Source organism: Lepidochelys kempii, chromosome 14 (assembly GCF_965140285.1).
Source record: "Lepidochelys kempii isolate rLepKem1 chromosome 14, rLepKem1.hap1, whole genome shotgun sequence".
Classification (NCBI taxonomy): Eukaryota; Metazoa; Chordata; order Testudines; family Cheloniidae; genus Lepidochelys; species Lepidochelys kempii.
In genome coordinates, this window is record NC_136393.1 from 26337478 (window position 1) to 26359759 (window position 22282).

The 22282-nt window shown below is 43.3% G+C and overlaps 1 protein-coding gene across 15 annotated transcripts in view; it reads right to left on the reverse strand.

Annotated features, from left to right (window-relative positions):
• The window catches only part of MAP2K4 (mitogen-activated protein kinase kinase 4), a 169692-nt gene that overhangs the window by 36017 nt on the left and 111393 nt on the right, over positions 1–22282 (reverse strand). For all 15 annotated transcript variants that reach the window (XR_012154740.2, XM_073310273.2, XM_073310261.2 and 12 more), the window contains 3 exons: positions 11441–11560; positions 5141–5260; positions 1562–1613 (listed from right to left, as the gene is read on the reverse strand). Coding sequence is in view for 14 of the 15 variants with exons in the window: in XM_073310273.2 (XP_073166374.1) it covers positions 1562–1613; positions 5141–5260; positions 11441–11560 (292 nt within the window). In the remaining variant the exon portion in view is untranslated. The remainder of the gene's footprint in view (positions 1–1561; positions 1614–5140; positions 5261–11440; positions 11561–22282) is intronic.

A 22282-nucleotide genomic window follows, 5' to 3' on the forward strand; every position in this document is an offset into this window, starting at 1 on the left:
GACCCTCCTGTCCCAACATCTAGGTCTGGGGGTCCCAAGACAAGAGGCTGGGGCCCTCAGCTGAGCGCTAGGACCCAGGGGAAGTAAGGAAAAGGGCAGGAAGGGCAAGTTCTTCTCCTCTTCGCTTCTGCTGCTGCAGTACTCCACCCCTAATGCAGCTTCAACCTCCTGCCTGCATGTGCTAAATTAACCATTGGCCTTTGCTACTCAGACTTTGACTCCTTGCCTTACTGAATTAGCACGCCCCTAGAACAGAGCACAGTGCAGTCAGGACTAGAAAGGGGAGTGAAAGAAACAGCACCAGTACTTGCCCAACTCCACCCATGCTTTCTTGTAGTGACTCCATAGCACTGCAGGGATTGAAGTCATGACAAAAATACTGTGGCTAGTTTGGGGTCCCAGGTGAAGAAAAGTTGAGAACTTCTGAGCTAGGCTGACACCACTTCCCTTTACTAGAGACATAAAGACAAGGGTATGGCCAGAGGGTCTTGGTGATATAGACTTGGTACACTGGGGTAGTTCCAGAGGACTGGAAGAAAGCTAATCCTGTGCCAATGTGAAAAAGCGTAACAGGATGAGCCTGCTAATTATAAGCCTGTCAGCCAGGCATTGATCCAGGGCAAGATAATGAAGCAGATGATATGGCTCAATTAATAAAGTATTAGATGGAAATATAATTAATGCCAGTCAACAGAGGTTTATGATTTTTTAAATGAGATTACAAGTTTGGTTGATAAAGGTAACATAGTTGATGTAATATATCTTCCATTATTGTTTGCCCATGATATTAAAGAGACAAGCTGGGTTCTGTGTTAGCTCGAAGGGTTGTCTCTTTCACCACAGACGTCGATGATAATAAAAGATATGATCTCACCCACCTTCCCTTTGATGTAATATACTTAGATTGCAGTAAAGTGTTAGATTTATTACCACGTGACATTTTGATTAAAAAACTGGAATGATACAAAATTAACAGAGCATACATTAAATGTATTAAAAACAGGCAGACTGGTAGGTCTCAAAATGTAACTGTAAAGAGGGAATCATCACTGAACAGATGTGTTTTCAGTAGAGTCCCATGGGGAATAGTTCTCGGCCCCAGGCAGAGCCATCCCAAGGGTACGGCCAATCGGGGAGATCATTCCGGGCCCCGCACTTTGTGGGGCCCCGCAGGCCAGAGCAATTGGCCGGCGTGTGAACCGCTGGCAGGGGGAGGCTAGCCCCCAGCTCCGCCCCTTCCCGAAGGAGAGTGCGTGGTGCCGCTGCAGCCTCCCCAGTCTTGGGAAAGGAACTCTGTATAGATGTATGTTCTCATTATCTGCACTTACGCACTTCAGATGTCAAGGGAGAATGGAAAAATGATTGAAACCATCCCAAACAAAATACTACGAATTTAAAGTATTTATTTGATATATTTATAAAACTAATTTTAATGATCATCCACAATTATACTTTCACTTAAAATAGGGACTAACCATGAAATTATGCGAAATTAATTTTTTGTAGTTAAGAGGAAAAATAATTGATAATTCCTTTGCAGAAGAGAAACCTACGAACTTACCTCTGTGAATGATTTTCAAGTTTTCTTTTAAGTGGTTTAGTGCTTTCACAGTCTAGGAGAAAAGAGGAGATTTTATGGATGAAAAATAAGTTACTGCAATGAGATTCCTGTGATTATTAAACTATTTGAGCAACATGAGCCAAAACAATAAAGAGGAACCTTGAGTGTCTGAAAGGAAACAATGTAAAGACCTCCATGTCTGTCATCATCATATAAATTTTGACAGGTTTTCACACTCCCTTTTTGGTGTATGTCCACCCTCCAATCTCATTTTTGGACATGTACACTTTTGCAATAGTGGCCATTTTGAATTTTTATGGGGAACATTAGGACTGCCTATGTGTCTGTTTTTTCACAGTTACAGCCATTTTAAAGATTTTAAGGAAAAAATAGGCTTTTTATACATTTTAAATAAAGTTTAGTAAACAGAGGATTAAAGTGTTAAGACATACATATGTTAACAGGCCTTTTTGTATACTGTATGTATTTTTTTGAAATAAAGGCATTAAATATTAGAAACAGAACATGCATTTTTAGAAAAAAATGTTATGCATTTAGGTTGTTTAGAAATAAAGTCTAAAAATAACTATGTTTTTCTGAAATAAAGGTATTAAATATTAGTAACAGAACATGTGTTTTAGAGAAAATAAAGTGGGGCAGGTTTTAATACTGTGCAACACAAAGTGAGAGAGGCTGTAGAACAGCCAAGAAAAGTAAAAGCTTTTCAGCCTGTTACAGAAACAAAAAGAAAATAAACTCAGATAAACTGCAGAAAAATTTTAAACCAACAGGAAAGGAAGAAAGCCTGTGTCACTGACCAAGAGGCAGAGAGAGAAGAAAGGTACTTACCCTGGCAGCTGCCAACAGTCAGCCAGTAATTCCAGGACAGTCAGCCTTGGACAAGCCATGCCTCTTGGCTGAGCCAATCAGAAGCTATTCTTTAGACAAGTCATAGAATTTCATTTTCCTGAACCAATAATAAGGTCCCAAGAGGCATGGCTTTTGACAGCTGGTTTGCTTAGGTCTAGAGGTCTTTACCACTCACTCCTCACCTGAGCTCTGCTACTATAAATGATTTTGCAACACAGTGGGAAAGTGGTACTTTGCAAAAGCTAGTGGGGAACTGTGTATGCAGGAAGGAAGCAGGACAGTATGGTTAAGAGCTAACATGGGGGCTAGACAACCTGTCCCTGTGCACCTTCGTCTACCTATCAGTTATGCTCTCACAGAGAGAAGAACCCAACACTCAGAACATTGTTAAAAAAATCTTCCTCATCTCAGTCTGTGGGGCTAGTAAGGGAGGAGAATTTAGGGGGTAGTTCAATGTGTCCACAGAAAACCAATCTAAACCAAAATCAAAACTAAACACACCCAACAACACACTTTCCTTCCTGATGTAACCTCAGGCTTTATGGTAATAACAGGCTAGAGGAGGGATGGTGAGCTTTGTATGTGCCGCTCTCCCCTGTTATAGAGGAACGGTCAGAGAGGTATTTTAGTTCAGTTTTCACACCCACACCTAAACCTGTGTTAGGCATTTCTAAATACAGATTTACGGGCCTAACTTTAGTTACCCAAGTTTGAAAACTGGCTGGAGGAAAAACTACACACACTCAGAACTAGGAGCTCACCTGAAATGCCAGAGGGCTGCAGCGCCGACAGCCACTGAGGCAGCAGGCTGCAGTTCAGTCACCCTTTGAAAAAGGTGGGTTTTGGCACTAGTGGTGGACTGGCACTTTACTTATAAACCTCTGGTGCTACTGATGTCACTTTGATCTCACTACTTTTCTATACCCCAATCCCCTTCCCTCATGTATACACAAGACAATACTCTTGAGGAATGTGGATCATATGGACATGTTAACAATCTGGCCGTCAAGCTATTTCTCTCAGTGTGGCTAATGAAGAACCTATTCCGACTTTTCCAAAGGAGAGTCACTAGAGCCCTGCAAATCTGCGGATATCCGTGGACCATGTTTGTGGATGATGGATTGGATGCGGATACAAATTTTGTATCCACGTAGGACTCTAGGGGTCAGGCCCAGCTAACTGCTATGCTATTTCATGCATGCAGCTCCTGTTACCTAGGTTCTTATTCAGCAGCATCTAAGGACCTAACAAAATGATGATGCATATACATAGTGTTCTCCTGTCACTGTCCCACTGTTCTCCAAGCTCTGTACCTTGGCGTGTGTGTGGGGGGCAGGAGTTGGGGTGGGTTGTTTTTGCTTGTGTCACTGTATTGTGCCTCTCTTGTGGAAGGCTGTTTGAAGAAGCCAGTTGTGTAACTGGCTGAGGTTCACAGACTTCCTGATTCCATTCAAATGAAGCCTCAGCGCTCCTGGACCACAGGAAAAGGTTCAGAAGTTGCCAGCTCTTCCATGCAATCAGCATGCCTCACACTGTGCCCACAAAGCAAGTGATGGGCTTTAATGGTTCTATAAAGCAATCTAACCATTGCTAGGGTACTAAGGAGAAATCATTCTTGCTCCATAGCAATAGGTGAAATGGAGTCTGTGTTGTCCACTCCGTTTTGGCTGACCCTCCAAAAGCTACAAACAAATCCCAGTTGCCCTACACTGATAGGATGGCTCTGGCGACAAGGGGATCCTGAGCTATCTTGCCTTAAACTCACAGATGTCAAACACTGCTCCAAAAGCCTAACTTATTTTTGAGAATTTCCAGTAACAGAAGCAGAAGAGATAAAACCCTATGAGAGGGACCCCCAGAGCCAGCCCCAGTATTGCATGGACACACCCCGTCACTTCCACCCTGCCCAGGACTGGTCTTCCCTTGATTTTGGCAGTACCTTTTTACTCCAAAGTTTACTGACATGGAGCATGTAGCCAAGTGCAGAACTCTTACGTACTCTGAAACCGCCTGATCAAAACACCCCAAGATCAGGTTTTTCCCATCTCTGGGTGGCCAGTGGAGGTGGAAGAAATAGTCACAAGAAAATACAAAATGCCTGAAATGTGACATTTTGTATTTCACTGTGGATTCAAAATCCACCCCATTTCTTTATGAAACCCTGGGGATAAAATATTATCATAAACGCAAAAAAATTTCATTTCAAAAACTTGTGCTTTTTCATGATTTTTCAGCCAAATTACCATTTTCATGAATTCCAGATGCACTGAAAAACATGGGAGCAGCACGAAAAGAGGGCAAGCCAGAAGAGTTCATCCCTCCGTTGGCCCTGCCTGGAATGAGAGCCTCCTGCCAGGCAACGAACCAGCCCTGGGGTTAGTGCCATCTGTTAACGTGACAATCCGGGTGGAGGGTTACTGGAATGTCAGTGAACCAGAACCAGGGCCTTTGGATTCAGCTTGAATTTCAGGCAAAAGATTGTGGGGTGTCTCTATTCACTGAGGCCTCCCCCTCCAGGGCTGCTGACTGCATCTCCACCAAGTAATAAAGAGTTAACATAATATTAAAGCAATGGTAAAACCAGAACCCTAAAGATTCTACAGAATGCAAATAAACCAGAGGGAACAGGGCTAAAAAGTCAAAAGCATAAACTTTTAAAATGATCTTTAAAAATGTGCAAAAAGGGAGCAGCAAAATCTAAATACTTACAGCTAAAGTGATTTTGCCTAAGATTTCTTCTGGAATAACATCATCTAATACACTATATACATATTTGTAAAACTTATCAAACGAGGTAGACATGAGCTCCATACAGATCCAACAGTCACCCTAAAAAAGAACAAACAGATGTCACGGTGAAATAATACATAAGAATCAACAGAATGCAGAGACCCTTTTGAACCTGGTCGGGACCATGAATAGGCAAACATTTATTATGCTCCAACAGCCTGGCCCATGAGGGGGGCTGAAGCCAGGCTGAAGAACCTCGGGTGCACATACTAACATGTACAGTGAAAGTAAAGACATTGGTTTGTGACAATCTTGCCCTACTAGAAGAAAGAGAAGACCACCGGGAGGAGAGGCATCTCATCCTCTCCTGTGTGCAAGATGCCAGGTCACTGGAAATGGAATTGGCAGCTAAAACCCAAGTCTGAGTCGCTTTCCGTCATTTCCATCATTTTATTTAAAAGATGTAAAGGCTACAAAACAAATTACACAGAACCCCGAACCCCAGATAAAATATTCAAACCCAGAACTGAAGCAAATCTCCATGAGAGATTAATATCCCCTCATTTCAAACAGTGCCCCTGCCCATGTGCAGTTCTGTTAATACTGAGAGATGGGTATCTTTAAAAGTGATTTGCAAATGGTTTCATATTTTATATTTGAATTCATTATATCCAGTACAGTGGTAAAGGCAGAATGTAACCTTAAATGTGTTACACAGCTGTGGCCAGAAGCTTTGCCCAGTAATTCCTGCATCAAGCCCAAAACTTCTGGTTAGCTAGAGCAGATCTGTCTAGAGCATATCCTAAGGCATCCAATGTTAAAGCCTTTAAATGATGGAGAATCCACCACAACCCTCTGTATGCTATTCCAGTGGTTCAATGGGTCCAATGGTTAATTACCATGACTTATAATTTTGTGCCTTTTTCCAGTCTAAATTTGTCTAGCTTCCAGCCACTGGATCTCATGCTGCCTTTGTCTGCTAGATTAAGGAGCTCTCCTCTACCAGAAATCTGCTTCTGAGAGTGGTTGTTATGATGTGGTGATGCAAGATAGTTAGGAAAGCTTCAAGATGTAACAGGGTGGTCCATGCTTTTAAGGACATGGGGGCCTAAGGCCAGCCAGCCCAGTTTGATTATTAAACTCAGATGGGAAGGGGTCAGGCAATGCCTATAAAGAGCTGAGTCAATTGAAGACAATGAGGACGACTGCCTTGTCCTGATGAATTTTCCCTAAGACCTGAGATGGGAGCAGTAAACGAGGAAGGCATAGTTCAGATGACTACAGAAGAAGTAGAGCATTAGCCTGTCAGTTATGTCTTAGGGCTCCTCTGGAGTACTATATATTGCATTTTCTGTTATTATGAGAAGAGGGATTGTATTTTTTGTTTGAAAATCTCATGAGAATGGCCACTGAAAAGGTGTGGTGACGGGAGTTTTAGAGGGGGAGGTAAATTTGATTGCATAGCCAGAATGGATGATGTTTAGTACCCATTTGTCCATTGTTACAGCACTCCAGATGTGGAAAAAGAGTACTATATGACTCCCAAAGGGCGTGTGGGAATCAGCATTTGGTGGTTTGCAGTTCTTGAGCTCTCGTCAAAAATATTGTTTAGATGGGGGCTGGGATTGGGGTGATAATGTTGCTTCAGACAATGTAGGAAATGGGACTTCTGAATCCTTTTCCTCTTACGGGGTAGCTCGTAAGGATGCTGGTGGTAAAATTGTTGAGCCTTGGTGTTAGGCTTGAATGCTTACCTATGGAGTTGTTTGGGGAAGGGGTACATATTCCCAGGGAGCAGAGGGTGACCCTGAAGTCCTGTAGACTGTGTAAGGACTCATCTGTCTTTTGGTTAAAAAGGTGAGTTTCATCAAAGGGCAGGTCCTTCAGGATGTTCTGGACCTCTGTGGGAAACCCCATAGTGTGAAGCCATGATTCAAAGCACATCACAATGGCAACAGCCACTGCCTCAAAAATGTATCTGCTGCATCTACCACTAATGCTTCTAATGGATTTCCAAATGGAAGTGTCCCAGCTCCCAGAGAGAGAGATGCATCTGTAAGCTCTTCTTGATGGAGAATTCTTGCTGGACTGTACTCCATTTTTCATTTTTGAAAGAGGAGGGAAGAATGCAGTGGGGGGAATCTATTCCTTTCCTTGCTGAGTTAAATCTTCTGCCTCAATAGCTGCCACCAGGTTGACCTGCCTGTCAGTTCAGTTATGAATTCTCATTCCAGGCCTGGGATGGATGCCTGTATTAGAAAGAGGGCCTAGAGCTGTCCATTCCAATGTAGATGTGTGCTTGCCCTGAGCACTACTGCTGGAAAGTTTTTCTCTCAGTGGTATCTGTCAGGTTGGCTCTAGTGGTCCCTGGAGTCACGCGCTCATAGCACTGAGACGCAGCCCCCTCAGTTCCTTCTTGCTGGCTAACTCCAACAGAGGGGCAGAGGTGGGGGTTGGAATGTACATGTGCAACACATCTTGAAGAACAACATTTACGAAAGATCAGTAACTATTTTTTCTTCGAGTGCTTGCTTGTGTCCATTCCAATGTAGGTAACTCCCAAGTAGTACTGCAGGTGCAGGGTTCGGAGTTCATTGACAAGCTGATTATAACACCACTCGGTCAAATCCAGCATCGTCTCTAGCTTGCGGAGTGATGGCATAGCGAGACACGCAAGTGTGAACTGACGACCATGTTGCTGCTCTACAAATGTCCTGTTTAGGAACTTGTGCCACAAATGCACACGAAGATGCTTGGGCCCTTGTGGAATGTGTTGTCAGGGCAGGAGCAGGGACCTTTGCCAGGTCGTAGCATGTGCAAATACAGGAACTGATCCATGATGAAATTCTCTGGGCTGAGTTTGAAAGACCTTTCATCCTGTCTGCAACCGCCACAAAAAGTTGAATAATTTTCCAAAATGATTTAGTCCTTTCTATGTAGAAGGCTGGTGCACGTCTGACGCCCAGTGAGTGAAGCCTCTGCTCCAGTCTGTTGGCATGTGGTTTCGGATAGAAGACTGGGAGGAAGATGACCTGGTTACTATGGAACTGTGAAACCATTTTTGGAAGGAAGGCTGGATGAGGATGCAGCTCGACCTTGTCCTGGAAGAATACCATGTACCTAGGTTCTGAAGTGAGGGCCTCAATCTCCGAGACCCTTCTGGCTGAAGTAATGGCCACTAGAAAGGCCACCTTCCAGGACAAGTAGAGCAGAGACCACATTGCCAGTGGCTCGAATGGGGGACCTGTGAGCTTCAACAATACCAGGTTGAAATCCCAGGGAAGGATTGGTTGTGATACCTGTCAAGTCCCTTGAGAAAACGACTACAGACAGTATTTGAGAACACGGAATGGCTGTTCACTCATAGGTGAAATGCTGAGATTGCGGCCAGGTGGACCCTAAGAGATGATGCGGATAGTCCCCGTTGTTTCAGGTATAGTAAGTAGTCTAGAATGAATGCTACTGATGATTACGTAGGTGGAACACCCCTGCTGTGTGTGAGGGTTATGGCAAGTGTGTGTGAGTGCATTTGTGTGTGTGAGAGACAGAGAGGTGGAACAACCCTGCTGTGTGTGAGGGTTATGGTGTGTGTGTGTGTGTGTGTGTATGTGAGGTGGAACACTCCTGCTATGTGTGAAGGGTGGGGGGGGGGAGGAACACTGCTGCTGTGTGTGAGGAACGTGTGTGTGTGTAGGATATGGGGGGCGGGGGTTAGGAGGAACACCCCTGCTCTGTGAGAGAGATATGGCAGAGCTGGGTAAGGTTATGGGGAGACTGTTTCCTTCAATCTCTGGGAATGGTTGGCAGGATGGATGTGGTGGGGCAATTCTGGCTGATGTTACTCACCAGTTGTAAAATGTGCTATTTAAACTCAGTTCCATTGGTTTACTATCAATTCTATTGTAACTATCTTGGCTGGACGGGGTGATGGCAAAGGTAGATCCCAGGTCGACAGCATACTAGGCATGCTGTCTACATTTACTGACACTGGGGTCTGCAGGCGGACAGGCAGGAGCCTGGTGGGAGGATGATGCAGTAGGGGGCTCATGATATGGCGGAGCATGTATCTAAGTCTGTAGAGTGCTATTTTTCTATGTGGAAATTTAAATCAAAACATCATACTGATGCTGTGTGTTTTCATTTTGTGATGCCCTGAGAGCTGTGGAGAGGTGCCAGAGACATAAAACAATAAATCTGTAACTCAGCAGCAACTGGCAAGAAACATTCCTGTCCAGGGATTTTGTTCAAACCAATTTATCAGAATTATTGATAATTATTTGTTTTATAGTGGCTTTCAACCAAGATCGAGGCCCCATTGTGCTGGGGCTTGTACCACACACATAGTAATAGAGTCCCTACCCTTAAAGGGTTACAAGACAGACAGAGGTCAGGAGAAAGGAAGAATTAATTGGGGATTGGTCCTGCTTTGGGCAGAGGGTTGGACTAGATGACCTCCTGAGGTCCCTTCCAACCCTGATATTCTATGATTCTATGATTATTAGCCTGGTTGTATAGATGGGGAATTAAGGGACAGGGAAACGAGTGATGTGCCAGAGATCATACATACAATATCAGGGTTGGAAGGGACCTCAGGAGGTCATCTAGTCCAACCCCCTGCTCAAAGGAGGGCCAATCCCCAATTTTTGCCCCAGATCCCTAAATGGCCCCTTCAAGGATTGAACTCATAACCCTGGGTTTAGCAGGCCAATGCTCAAACCACTGAGCTATCCCTCCCGCCATAAGATCAGACAGGGAGTCTGGAAAGCCAGGAATTGAACCGGGGTCTTTCCAGTTGTAGTCCACTGTCTTACCCTACAAGGCCAACCTTTTGCTTTCAGAGCTCAGTTATGAACTCCTACTCATCTGCACAGGCTGCTCATGAGTTGCTACACTCCCGCCAGCGCAGGTATGCAGGGAGCAGGTAGGCAGTGGTGGAGCAAGGTTGGAGCTTTGTCTCCGCCTCCTCCCTCACCCCACCATATTACGTGAACTACCAGAGCCAGTGCAAAGGGAGAAATAATCTGCGTCAGCAAAGGGCTGGCATAGATCATTTCCACCTGGAGAAAGGGGGAGACAGGAACCAGACCGTGATGTTCACAGTCACAGTCCGATCCCTGCCATGCCGATTGTGTGGGCTGGACTGTGAAGTTACAATTCTGGCTTATCATTTGAGCTCTGGCTGCTGCGCTAGTTCCAGTTCCATCCCCTCAGTTTGTGCCCGCACAGAACGAAGGGACAGGTTTTCTGTGCACAGGAGTACAGAGCTGCATACACCCATGCAGTGAGCCTCTTTCCCCACTGTTTTTATTGCTCACTAAAGATTGGATTTGTTTCGTCCTTGTGGGTGCAGGGGATGGAGCAAAGAGACAATCCCTCCCTGCTACACTTTCTTTCTCCTGGTCTACACCTCCTGAAAACACGTTAACCTATATGGTGGTAAACACTCAGCATAGTCAGGACATGTAGCATTTAACATCTCGTTCCCATGTGGTGGATAGCACTAGGGCCCATGCTCAGGTTAACCCTAACCAGCGGAGACATTAAGTGGGGCAGTCCTCATCTACACCAAGTGCTAACTCCTGGTTACCCAACATGATGTTCTACATGATATAATCTCCCAGGGCAGACAAGCCCTGTGACAGGGCCAAAGGTAGTCCCAGGTCTTGGGCTCAGGGAAATGTAGGACTGACTCCCTTCTAGTGTCCCCAGGTGAAAATCGCTCCAGAAGAAGTGCCTTGGTTGAGAGGGTTTGGCATGTCCATAGTGCAGCATGCATGCCAAGCAGCTCTGGAAAGGATTGTGCCTCCTAAAGCATCACACCCCTTCTCCCCTGCTGCAGCGACTCCTGGGGCTTTGCAGCTCCAGCCGTCCCCAGCACAAGGCAGTGTGCAAAGCACACAACCTTTGAGAGTCTGTGTAGAGCACATCTATAAATCAGATGTGTGAAATGTGTCAGATATCTGAGTGCCACACAACTGTCCAGACAGTCAAACCAATGAAACTCCTCCAAATCCTCGATGTTATCATGGGAGAGCATAGCAGGAAAGCAGCAATAATCTTGACAGGGATCGTATAAATGAACGCCAAACTATATACATAGCAGCAATCAGAATCCAGAGTCTCTTCCCTTCTAGTAATGGGTCTGATTACAACTTGCGACTCAAAAATCCCACAGTAAATTAACTCCTTCCTCCTATAGTAAACTGAAGGCTGCTGCAAATTAAATTTTAAATTAAAATAAAACCTCTGGTATAAATGAAACAAACTCTGAGTGCCCACCTCTCTGAAGAGTGCTCCATAAAACTGAACAATATAGGGGCAGTCACTACTTCGCATCACTACATCCAAGTCCATTAGAAGCTGTTTCTGTTCCTTTTCATCCACCGTTGACCGAATTCTCTGAAAGAGTAAGGAATGGAAGAAGTTTTATCACTAATATGCTACTACTACATCATGCTCAGCCAGTCCACGAGAAACCTGCCAGAATCCCAGTCCCAGGGTGGGGCTTGGGGTCTCAAACACATGAAAACAACATGCTTTAAAGAACTAGACCATGTTTTTAAATGAGAAAAAAAATTGCAATTAATATAAATCTAAAGCAAGTTAGTTCAGATTATGAAATCTGTGGCCAAATTTTACTTCAGATCTCAGTGTTATCAGGTGGAGCATCATTAAGCAGCAAAAGGCAATCAAAGATTTTCTTTACCCTCTTTAAAACCTACAGCAAAACAATATTCAGGGTTTTATGCTCAAAGCAACGTGCAGTGGTGAGTTAGCCACAGCTCCATTGATGCTGGGACCTGAACACTTCTTTGAAATGTAACCCTCAAAGATTATATTTAAATTTACTAAAGGAAGGAAATTAAGACGAAGGCACTCCCTACACTGTACATCAATCACAGCATGCCTGCAGGTCTTTCAGACCAGTTGGTCATTTCATGCCATGATTTATACTGTACATACTAGGCAAGCTAAAAGACCAAACAACTATGCATTTCTTGCCTGGTAGTGGCCTCTATAGTTAAAGATACATAATGGTTTGCATTCTATTATAGCTTTCCAAAACTTGTGTTTCAGGATAAAGTTTTCCATGCTCAGTTTCTGACTGAAGACTTTTGTTTTTCAAAAGCTTCAGCAAAAACAGTTCAACTGTTTTCCAGCATGAGTCGGGGAAAGGGGAGGGATAGAGACAATTTTATCATTATAAACCAATTCTTGCCAAAACATGTAGAAAAAACTGTGGCACGAGGGCATCATCCTACCAACACTACCGAGCATAGTGCTCACAACTGAGCGTAGAACCATGGACATCAGTGAGACAACTCATTAAAAAAGCGCTACAGATGGTTGTAGATTGTTTTCAGGGTCAGGCTCTTGTACTGCACTATTTGAGAAATAACGTATGATCATGTAATTGCATACTGTCTCGTAATGACACATACACAGGGGGTAGAGTAGCTGTTACACAATTGTTTTTACTTTTGACATTTCCTGATATTCCGAGTGCTTCACCATGCAGCCTTAATGTTCCAGTAACTTATGTTTTAGCCTAGAACAATAATTCCTTCCTTTCCCAACGAATCCTACGGTACTGTGGAAAACTGGTAAGCTACTTGCACAGCATACACAGGAATCACGTCACACACCCCTCCAATGCAGCCAAATGGGTGAAATACAGCAACTGTAGGCACAGAGAGGGATGGCTCAGGGGATTAGTAATGAAGCTACAGACATTTTCATGTCTAGGTCACTGGTTCAAATCTATCTGACAGCAGTTCAGTGGTGTATGTGAAATGAGTTTGGTGAGTCTGTTCCATGACACATCACGTAAGACACGACTACAATATACAGTACACTGACCCCCTGTAGGCTGCCCCTGCAGAGATGCCAAGGGCTGAAAGAACCTAACAGCTCCCTCAAGGTGGGAGGAGAGGCAGACAGTAGGGTGGTTGGGGTCTCAAGAAGCTTGCAGTACTGCTGCTTTTGCTTTGGTATGGTATGGACAGAGGACATTAGCAGCCAGGACCATCAGCCTAGCACCTCTTAAGAACACTGAATGTACTGAGCTCTTTGTCTGGGCAGCTCCCAGTTGAGACCGCTACTCATGTAGAACACTGCCACACCGCTGGTCGTCTCCATCTGGAACACTCTACAAAGCAGATGAACAGTGGGGGCTCAGAAATTAGCTTTTCTCCAGTTTGAAACCTTGGCATCTCCCTCGACTCAGAGGTCATCTCCTCTGCCCACATCTTCCTTCAACAATGCTGCCTCTACTCCACATTTGCTGAACCCTCATCCATAGCGCCCATCCCCTTTCAATACTAGAACACTTTTCTCGATGGGTCCCCAATTTCTCCTGGCTCCAGCACACACAGAATCCTGTGATCGGCCCTCCCACACCGAGAAAGAAGTTCAGCTGTGCAACCCCATCACTACAATAGCACTGACTTCCTTTCGTTTCAGGATCCAGCCTAAAATTACCCTTCTTGTTTTTAAGACCTTTCCTGGATTCTCCCCAGATACACACTGTTCTCTCTAGTCATCTAGTACTGGCCTCTCCCTCTTCCCCTGCACAATCTCATCAAGGCTAGTGCAACAGCTTCCTCCTCTACAGCTCCTGCCATCCCTATATCTCTCTGGCTCTCCACTGCACTTCAAACTTCAGTTCAAAACATCTCTTCTCTCCCTGCCTTTACCTCCTCTGCGTTATTTATCACCTACCATTGTAAAGCACTTGAGAATATAGTTTATATGGAAGACGCTATTATAACAATAAACTGAAATGAATGTCAAGAACAAGAAACCACCCTGCCCAGTCTTTTCCAAGTACATTCTAACTGGGAAGGGAGGAAGAGGAGACAGACAGCAGGCCCAGAGAAGAGAAAGAGTTTCAGTTATACTGGAGAACTCTTTCAAACAGACACAAGTATTACAAGAAAACCCAGGAAGACAGCATGATATCCTCAACTAATGCACCTTCATGGAGTGGAGAAGACGACCTTATAGTGGAACTAGGAGGAGGTCCCATACAAAAGTGCTGGAGACTGAAGATAGGTGATCGCAATAGGGGAAAAGCATATGTTGCATCCAGTACAACCACAGGCTATGAGTGGGTCTGGCCATAAAGAGATGATATTGTTTAGCCAAAGTGCACCAGGGACATTCCACCACAGCTCAGTGACCATGATTAACTGGCTAAGGAGCAAACATTTAGCAATGTAACAAGAACAAAATAAACTGTTGGAATAAGCAGCAGAATCTTGAGTGATCAGCACACCTCCCCAACAGCATGTGAAGGCTGTACAAAAACGCTGCCAACTAACGTGCAGACCATGGGTGCAACATGCTGCAGCCACTCCCCTGGAGAAAACCCTCCAAAGCTCAAGAGTAATAGAGAGGAGAGCTAGGAACAAATAAATCTAACCCAAGCCTTGTGGATAGTAGGGAAGCGATAAGCCTGGTATATCTTGACTTTAGTGAGGGTTTTGATACTGTCTCACATGACCTTCTCATAGAGAAACTAGGAAAATTTAACCCAGATAGAGCTACGATAAAGTGGATGCATAACTCGTTGGAAAACCATTCCCAGAGAGTAGTTATCAGTGGTTCGCAGTCAAGCTGGAAGGGCATAATGAGTGAGGTCCTGCAGGGATTGATCCTGGGTCTGGTTCTGTTCAATATCTTCATCAATGATTTAGATAATGGCATAGAGAGTACACTTATAAAGTTTGTGGACGATACCAAGCTGGAAGGGATTGCAAGTACTTTGGAGGATAGAATTAAAATTAAAAATGATCTGGAAACACTGGAGAAATGGTCTGAAGTAAATAGGATGAAATTCAATATGGACAAATGCAAAGTACTCCACTTACGAAAGAACAATCAGTTGTACACATACAAAATGGGAAATGACTGCCTAGGAAGGAGTAATGCTGAAAGGGATCTGGGGGGTCATAGTGGATCACAAGATAAATATGAGCTAACAGTGTAACACTGTCGCAAAAAGAGTGAACATCATTCTGGGATGTATTAACAGGAGTGTTGTAAGCAAGACATGAGAAGTAATTCTTCTGCTCTACTCCACGCTGATTAGGCCTCAATTGGAGTATTGTGTCCAGTTGTGGGTGCCACATTTCAGGAACAATGTGAATAAATTGGAGAAAGTCCAAAAAAGAGCAACAAAAATAATGAAAGGTCTAGAAAACATGACCTATTAGGAGAGATTGAAAAAACTGAGTTTGTTTAGTCTGGAGAAGAGAAGACTGAGGGGGCATACGATAAGAGTTTTCAAATACCTAAAAGTTTGTTACAAGTCAGAGGGAGAAAAAATTGTTCTCGTTAACCTCTGAGGATAGGACAAGAAGCAATGCGCTTAAAGTGCAGCAAGGGAGATTTAGGCTGGACATTAGGAAAGATGTCAGGGTGGTTAAGCACTGGAACAAATTGCCACGGGAGGTTATGGAATCTTCGTCACTGGAGTTTTTTAAGAACAGGTTAGACAAAAACCAATCAGGATTGGTCTAGTTATTATTAGGGCTGTCAATTAATCATAGTTAACTCATTTGATTAACACAAAAAAATTAATCGCGATTCATCACAGTTTTAACAGCACTGTTAAACAATAGAATACCAATTGAAATTTATTAAATACTTTTGGATGTTTTTCTACATTTTCAAATATATTGATTTCAATTACAACACAGAATACAAATTTCAGAGTGGTAGCCATGTTAGTCTGTATCAGCAAAAACAATGAGAAATCCTTGTGGCACCTTAGAGACTAACAATTTTATTTGGGCATAAGCTTTCATGGGCTAAAGCCCACTTCATCAGATGCATGGAGCAGAAAATACAGTAGCAGATATATATACACAGTACATGAAAAGATGGGAGTTGCCTTACCAAGTGGGGGGTCAGTGCTAACGAGACAATTCAATTAACCGTAGAATACCAAAGGAGGAAAAATCACTTTTGTAGTGGTAATGAGAGTGGCCCATTTCAAAGAGTTAACAAGAAGGTGTGAGTAACAGTAGGGGGAAATTAGTATGGGGAAATTAGTTTTTGTAATGACCCATCCACTCCCAGTCTTTATTAAGGCCCAATTTAATGGTGTCCAGTTTGCAAATTAATTTCAGTTCTGCAGTTTCTCATTGGAGTCTGTTTTTGAAGTTTCTCATTGGAGTCTGTTTTTTAAGTTTTTTTTTACTCCTACGAGAAACTGCAGAACTGGAATTAATTTGCAAACTGGACACCATCAAATTAGGCCTGAATAAAGACTGAGACAATTGAATTGTCTCATTGTTTTTACAGAATACAAAGTGTACAGTGATCACTTTATATTATTATTTTATTACAAATATTTGCACTGTAAAAATGATAAACAAAAGAAATAGTATTTTTCAATTCACCTCATTCCTGTATTGTAGTGAAATCTCTTTATCGTGCAAGTGCAACTTACAAATGTATATATTTTTGTTACATAACTGCATTAAAAAGCAAAACAATGTAAAACTTTGGAGCCCACAAGTCCACTCAGTTCTATTGCTTGTTCAGCCAATCTCTAAGAGAAATAAGTTTGTTTACATTTACGGGAGATAATGCTGCCCGCTTCTTATTTACAATGTCACCTGAAAGTGAGAACAGGAATTTGCATGGCATTTTTGTAGCTGGCATTGCAAGGTATTTACATGCCAGATATGCTAAACATTTGTATGCCCCTTCATGCTTCGGCCACCATTCCAGAGGACATGCTTGCACGCTGATGACGCCCGTTAAAAAATTAATGCATTAATTAAATTTATGACTGAACTCCATGGAGGAAAATTGTATGTTTCCTACTGTTTCACCTGCATTCTGCCATATATTTCATGTTATAGCAGTCTCAGATGATGACCCAGCACATGTGGTTCATTTTAAGAACACTTTCACTGCAGAGTTGACAAAACGCAAAGTAGGTACCAATGTGAGATTTCTAAAGATAGTTACAGCACTCGACCCAAGGTTTAAGAATCTGAAGTGCCTTCCAAAATCTGAGAGGGACGAAGTGTGGAGCATGCTGTCAGAAGTCTTAAAAGCGCAACACTCTGATGCGGAAACTACAGAACCCGAACCACAAAAAAGGAAAATCAACCTTCTGCTGGTGGCATCTGACTCAGATGATGAAAATGAGCAATGTCCTAACAGATAAAACACAAAATGGGGTACTAATTGATCTCTGTTACAGACCCCAAATCACACAAGGGAACAGGATGACTGGCTCCTGATGCACCTATCAATAATGGGTAAGAAAAAAGCTGAGAGGTTTTGAGTGACACATGCTGGATGTCTCATGCTGCCAATATTAAAACATTCTTAGAATTTCTAAATATAGATGACAGTTTCCTGACTCAAAAACTGTTGTATCCAACATGGGGGAATTCTATATTAGATCTCATCTTGACAGATAAAGAGGAACTGATCACAGAACTAAAAATTAATGATAATTTAGACACAAGACCTCATGATTTGAACACATTTATAACGTGCAATCAGAATAAAGTCCAGATGAGTGACATATACACTTGGTGCTTTAAAAAGCCAATTTCACAATGCTGAAAACAACTGTGAGCCAAATCAGCTGGGAGGAAAAATTTAATTAGAAAAATGTGAATGATGTCTGGGAATTGTTTAAGAACACCTTACTAAGTACCCAAAAGCCACAATTTTACAATTGAGGAAGAAGGCTCTTACTGCTTAAAAAAATAAAAAAATAATATGTAACAAATGGAATAATGGCGAAATGGATAATAATAACTATAAATCAGACGATAGGAACTGTAGAAAATTGATAAGGGAAGCAAGTGCAAATCTCTGGCCAGCAGAGTTAAGGACAATAAGAAGGCATTTTTAAAGTACATTAGAAAAAAAAAAGAATCCTAACAATAGTATTGGTCCATTACTAGAATTATCATTAATAATGAAGAAAAAGTAGACGTGTTCAATAAATATTTCTGTTCTGTATTTGGGGAAAAAACAGATGATGTAGCCATATCACATGATAACACTCTTTCCATTCCACCAGTATCTCAGGAGGATGTTAAACAGCAGATACTAAAGTTAGGCATTTTTAAATCAGCAGGTCCAGATAACTTTCATTCAAGAGTTTTAAAAGACCTGGATGAGGATCTTGCTGACAGTTAATGTTGATTTTAAATAAGTCTTGGAACACCAGAGAAGTTCCAGAAGACTGAAAATGTAAGGTTGTGCCAATATTTTAAAAAGGAAGTATTTCTTTACACAATGTCAGAGGATGTTGTGAACACCAAAACTGTAACAGGGTTCAAATCAGAACTAGATAAATTAATGGCTATTAGCCAGGATGGGCAGGGATCGTGTCCCCAGCCTCTGTTTACCAGAAGCCAGGAATGGGCGACAGGGGATGGATCACTTGATGATTACCTGTTCTGTTCATTCCCTCTGGGGCACCTGGCATTGGTCACTGTCGGAAGACAGCATACTGGGCTAGATGGACCTTTGGTCTGACCCAGTATGGCCGTTCTTATGTGGTAACATAGATAATTATAGGCCTGTCAATCTGACATTAATCCCAGACAAGATCATGGACCCGCTGATACAGGACTCGATTAATAAAGAATTAAAGAAGGGCAACATAATTAATGCCAGTCAATGGTTTTATGGAAAATAGATCCTGTCAAACTAACTTGATATAATTTTTTGACGAGATTACAAGTTTGGTTGATAAAGATAATAATGTTGATGTAATATTTGACTTGGTACCGCATGACATTTTGATTAAAAAACTAGAAAGATATAAAATTAACATGTCACACAATAAATGGATTTAAAGCTGGCTAACTGATAAGCCTCAAAATGTTGCTGTAAATGGGAAATAATAATCCAACAGGTATGTTTCTAGTGGGGTCCTGCAGGACTGGTTCTTGGCCCAATGCAATTTACCATTTTTTTTTATGAAATGAAAGAAAACTTAAAATCATCATGGATAAAATTTGCAGATGACACAAAAATTGGGGGTTGTGGTAAGTAATGAAAAGAGCAGGTCATCGATACAGAGCGATTTGGATCACTGGGTAAACTGGGCGAAAGCAAACAATATGTATTTTATTACAGCCAAATGTAAATACATACATCTAGGAACAAAGAGTGTAGGCCATACTTACCAGGATTGGGAACTCTATCCTGGGAAGCTCAGAGACTGAAAAAGGACTTGGGGGATCCTGGTGGATAATCAGCTAATACAATGCTGTGGCCAAAAGGGCTAATGCAGTCCCTGAATGTAAAAACAGGGGAATCTCAAGCAGAAGTGAAGAGGTTATTTTATCTCTGTATTTGGCACTGGTATGTCTTCTGCTAGAATATTGTGTCCCGTTCCGGTGTCCACAATTCAAGGATGATGATAAACTGGGATTCAGAGAAGAGCCATGATTGATGAAAGGATTACACGCCTTACAGTGATTCAAAGAACTCAATCTTTTTAGTATAACAAAGAGAAGATTAAGGGATGACTTGATTACAGTTCATAAGTACCTACATAGGGAACAAATATTTAATAATGAGCTCTTCAATCTAGCACCAAAGGGTATAACATTAGCTAACGGCTGGACGAGGCGGTAGACAAATCAAGAGGGAGGCTTACAGATTGAGAGCTCACCTTCCTAACTACTTGCAACTCTAGGTACTTGTTTTGATGAGCTTCCTGGGACAACCACTGACCAGGAACTGAGTGGGGACAACAGAGCTCCCTTAGTGGTGCAGAAGATAATTGGTTTCCTGGTTCTAGAAAGCTCTCTTCTAAGGGGGAAACATGGAGAAGCCCAAGGTGCATGTTTTTGTTTGTTACGGTATTTCTCTTATTTTTGCTCTCCCCCCCCACCCCTTTCAGTTACCCGCTGCCCCCAGCTCTGCCCCAGGCTCTTGGAGAGACATGGGAATACATTTATATTTTTTATTTACTTTTAAACATACACATGCAGAGGATCATAAGGGGAAGAGAGGGAAGCAGAGCTGGGCATGAGCACTCATGCTGAAGTCCTTTGGTCATGCAGTAATGCTATGTGAGGTTTAAAGCCTTGCTGAAGTGTTTTTACACCTGTGCAACAAAATGGTGCACCATCCTCCCTTAATGCTGACATTTTAATGTAGGATCACAGCCTTTTGGATTGTCCATTGAAGCTGGCAGGCTGATGGTGTGAGCAACTAGCTTCAGCAGTAATACTTAGATGAAAGCTGCTGCTAGGCTCAATAAAATGGTTGGCTAAACCATTATAGCATGTATGAAAGGAAACTAAAAAAAGAAAACTTAATAGTACATCTGCCTGCAGATACCAGCTACTTTGGTGGGGACTGGCACATGCAGGCTGGCAGGACGGGCTAGGCTGCTCTGCTGCTTTGGTAAGAAAAGCAGTATTCTAGCAGAAGTTTGGCTACCTAAGGAAGGCCAAACAGAAAACAGGAGCTCTGCTGACACTGATGGGCTAGCAGTATGGGCTAGACCACTTTGCTGCATCCCACGATAAAGAAGACACAGAGAAAGCAGTGGTAAAATGGAAGACTGAGGTAGGTTAAACTTGAGACAGCTAGGGGAACAGTGGGCTTATGGACACCAGGAGGCTAGTAGTATGGGCTGCACCACTCTGCTGACTCTCTGAAGAAAAGCCAGTGGAAGAAGTGGAAAATGAAAGGCAAGGCCTTGCTGCACAAATGACCTATCTGAGGGAGCTGACAGAACAGGCTCAGTGCCCAGAACCCCATGCTGCCCAAATGTACGAGAACAGGGAGTAAATATGGGGAAGCTGAGCCACTGGACTAGGGGAACTCGGTTTGTTTGTTCATTTTTTAAACTGTGGTTTGTTTCTAGCCTGTAGGAGTCAGACCTGGCCTGGAGGTCAGCGAGATCCACTGAGGAGATGGGGGTTCAAGATAGCAACCACAATCAGAAATGGCTATGGCCCTTCCTGGAACAAGTGGAGCAAAAATACCTGGTTACCATGTCAGCCTGAAAGGGATGGGGGGACTGGGTCCTGCACCATGGATTTTTAAGGTCAGAAGGGACCACCATGATCATCTAGTCTGACCCCCTGCACATTGCAGGCCACTCACCCACTCCTGTAATAGATGACTCAACTTCGGTAGAGTTACTGAAGTCCTCAAATCATGGTTTAAAGACTTAAAGTCACAGAGAATCCACCATTTACAGACACATTCCTGGGAACTTTATTTCACCCCAGTCAGAACAGAAGACAACAGCCACGGGTCTCTGACTTGTCACTTCCAAAACGTCACGTTCTGCTGCTGAATGACCCGCCCGCACAGCTGAAAGCTTGTCTGCTACATCACTGCTGTTGGAGTCGATGCTTCATCTTGGCCTGAAGCACCAAGCAGCTATGAACAACCAGCTTGAAGAGTCTGCAAAGCCAGCTCCTCCTGCTGAATTTCACTCCCTGCTGCCTGCCGCCCTGCTGTAAAGTGGAGCAGGTGACACGCTAATGTGTGGCTGGGCACGCGCAGGAGTTCTCTGATCTTAGCTGGGCCTGCTGCCCTGCCATGTTTTCTCTTTAAATACCAGTTTCCTGTTCTCAAAAATCCTCTTCCTGCCAAGGGGGGCACAAGGCAGAGGGAGAAAAACCAAAATAGTGAGGAAAGCTCCTGCCTGCAGACAGAAAGTGGAGAGGCTTAGAAAACCACATCAACTGCTTCTTCAAGCAGAGGCAAGACACTGGGAGTTGGAACAGAGTCAGTTGCTGGTGTCACACTGTAAGCTAGAGAGAGAGGAGCCTCTCTCTGTGCGAGGAAGGAGAGGAGGAATAACCCAGTGGTGACCCATCACAGAGCACCAGGCACCCATGAGGGACAATAGGGTCCAGCTGGTCTAAAGAGGCTGCCCTACCTCCCGGACTGCCCAAAGAGCAACAGTCACAAAAATCAGAGAAAGCCATGTCCAGTACACGCTCCAGCAGCTAGCTCAGGATCGGCTTTGTGGGGAAAGCTAATCCTAAACAACTTCAACATCAAGACTACTTGCCTTGAGGAATGTGGCACAGCCCACCCGCTGAGTCCAATGGTAAGGAGTGCCTCACAGTGCTCTCCAGTGGCTCCTTCCATCTC